At 32.6% G+C, this 2,002-nt stretch overlaps 1 protein-coding gene across 1 annotated transcript; it reads left to right on the forward strand.

The window, feature by feature from the left end:
* The first annotated feature begins 241 nt into the window (after positions 1 to 241).
* Positions 242 to 1,714, forward strand: LOC140174301 (zinc finger BED domain-containing protein RICESLEEPER 2-like). The gene is made up of 4 exons (XM_072198727.1): positions 242 to 763; positions 875 to 1,065; positions 1,147 to 1,212; positions 1,324 to 1,714. The coding sequence occupies exons 1-4, from the start codon at positions 242 to 244 to the stop codon at positions 1,712 to 1,714; spliced, it is 1,170 nt and encodes a 389-aa protein (XP_072054828.1).
* The last annotated feature ends 288 nt before the right edge of the window (positions 1,715 to 2,002 follow it).

The following is a 2,002-nucleotide window of genomic DNA, read 5'->3' on the forward strand; positions in this document are numbered from 1 at the left end:
GTTGTTATAATATTAAATATTTTTCATCAATTAGGGTTTTATTTTGTCAAAGATCTTCTTTTTAGTTCGATTTTTTTGTTTGTGTTGTGATATTATTTCTACTTTTTTGAATATAAAATTTTATCAATTTTTTTTCTTTATTAAAAGGTTCTTACTTTATGCCATTGATACGATGAAAGCCAAAAAAATCATGAGATAATGTTTGTTAATTTTTGTTTAGGCATTATAATAAGCTTTAGAAATGGCTGAATCTGTAACTCCAAGTAATCCATTGGCCAATTCTATTTCTTTAAATGGAGAAGAAATTAATCAGTCAGTACCAACAATACCAACAATAGACACTGGCATTGTACCAACACACACAACAACTATTACAAATCAACCAGTCACGGATGAAAATGGTAGTAATGAAACTATTGTTACAAAAAAAAGGAAGAAAACTTCACCAATTTGGGATGATTTTGATCAAGTTGAAAGTTCTGAAGGTACAAAAGCTATTTGCAAGTATTGCAAATCAATGTTTTCTTATGCTGGAAAAGGAGCTAGTACTTCACATTTATGGAGGCATTCTAGTAGTTGCTTACAAAGGAGATTGCATGTTGCTGCACAAAAGAAGCAACCATTGATTCCATTTCAACCTTCTAATTCAAGTGTTAATCCCTTTGTGACACCAGGTGCAAGATATTCTCAAGAGAAGATGAGACAAATAATTGCTACAGTAATTATGGTTCATGACTATCCTTTCAGCATTGTTGAGGATGAAGTTTGGACGAGGGACTTCCAATATGCCAATTCTGAATTTCATAAAATTTCTCGTAAAAACTGCTCGAAGTGATTGCTTGGCAATCTATGAGGCTAAAAAAAACAATTGAAGGCTTTGTTACAAGGTGTTAGGAAGATAAGTTTGACAACTGACATGTGGAGATCAAGCCATCAAATTGTTGAATATATGGTTATCACAGGTCACTTTATTGATGCAGGATGGAATCTTCAAAAAAAGGTTTTGAGTTTTGTTCAGGTACTTGCTCCTAGACGTGGCATTGATGTTGCGGATGCCATTTTCAAGTGTTTGAAGACTTGGGAAATTGAAAATAAAGTCTTCTCATTATTTGTTGACAATGCTTCCTATAATGATTAATGTCTAAGGGCTCTTAAGGATACTATTTCAGATAACAACTCATTGCCTGTTGGTGGTAGTTTGTTTCATGTTAGGTGCTGTGCACACATTCTGAATTTGTTGGTATAAGATGGGCTAGGTAAAATTAAAGGTATTATTCATAAAGTTCGTGAGAGTGTCAAGTATGTTAATTTTAATGATTCAAGATTTAAAACATTTATTGAGATTGCTGAAAATAAGCGTTTGAAGGAGAAAAAACTCATCATTGATTATCCCACAAGATGGAATTCTACTTACAACATGTTATCTGTGGCTTTGAAGTTTAAATATGTGTTTCTTGTGTATAAAAAAAGAGAACCTCACTACAATTACGAACCATCATCAGAGCATTGGAGAAAAGTTGAGAAGATTTGCAAACTTTTAAAAGTTTTTAATCTTGCTACTCATGTCATTTCTGGTACTGAGTATCCTACTGCAAACTTGTACCTTCCTGAAGTTTGGAGAGTGAAACAAGTAATTGATGATGCTATTGAAGATAGAGATTCCTTCATGAGAGAAATGGCAACCTCAATGAAAGAAAAGTTTGACAAATATTAGGGAGAATGCAATATGGTAATGTCTCTTGCTTGTGTTTTGGATCCTAGGTGCAAATTACATGTTATTAAATTCTGTTTTCCTTTAATTTACAAACCTGAGCATGTGGCTGCTGAAAATATTGAAAAAGTGAAGAATACATTGCAAGAAATGTATGATGAATATGCTGAAAAATATCATGGTGAGACAATAACAAGTGGAGTTAACACTAATAGTCTAGTTGCTTCTTCTAATGTGGTTAGTTCTGAAATTAGTAGAATTGATGAAATGTTGAATATGGTTCGAGAAAAA

Source organism: Arachis hypogaea, chromosome 7, assembly GCF_003086295.3.
Source record: "Arachis hypogaea cultivar Tifrunner chromosome 7, arahy.Tifrunner.gnm2.J5K5, whole genome shotgun sequence".
NCBI lineage: Eukaryota > Viridiplantae > Streptophyta > Magnoliopsida > Fabales > Fabaceae > Arachis > Arachis hypogaea.

Coding starts and splice junctions, on each gene's coding strand:
- LOC140174301 (XM_072198727.1), top strand. CDS start 242: ATGGCTGAATCTGTAACTCCAAGTAATCCATTGGCCAATTCTATTTCT. Junction 764..874: donor TCAGCATTGTTGAGGATGAA/GTTTGGACGAGG, acceptor AAACAATTGAAG/GCTTTGTTACAAGGTGTTAG. Junction 1,066..1,146: donor GTTGCGGATGCCATTTTCAA/GTGTTTGAAGAC, acceptor TTAATGTCTAAG/GGCTCTTAAGGATACTATTT.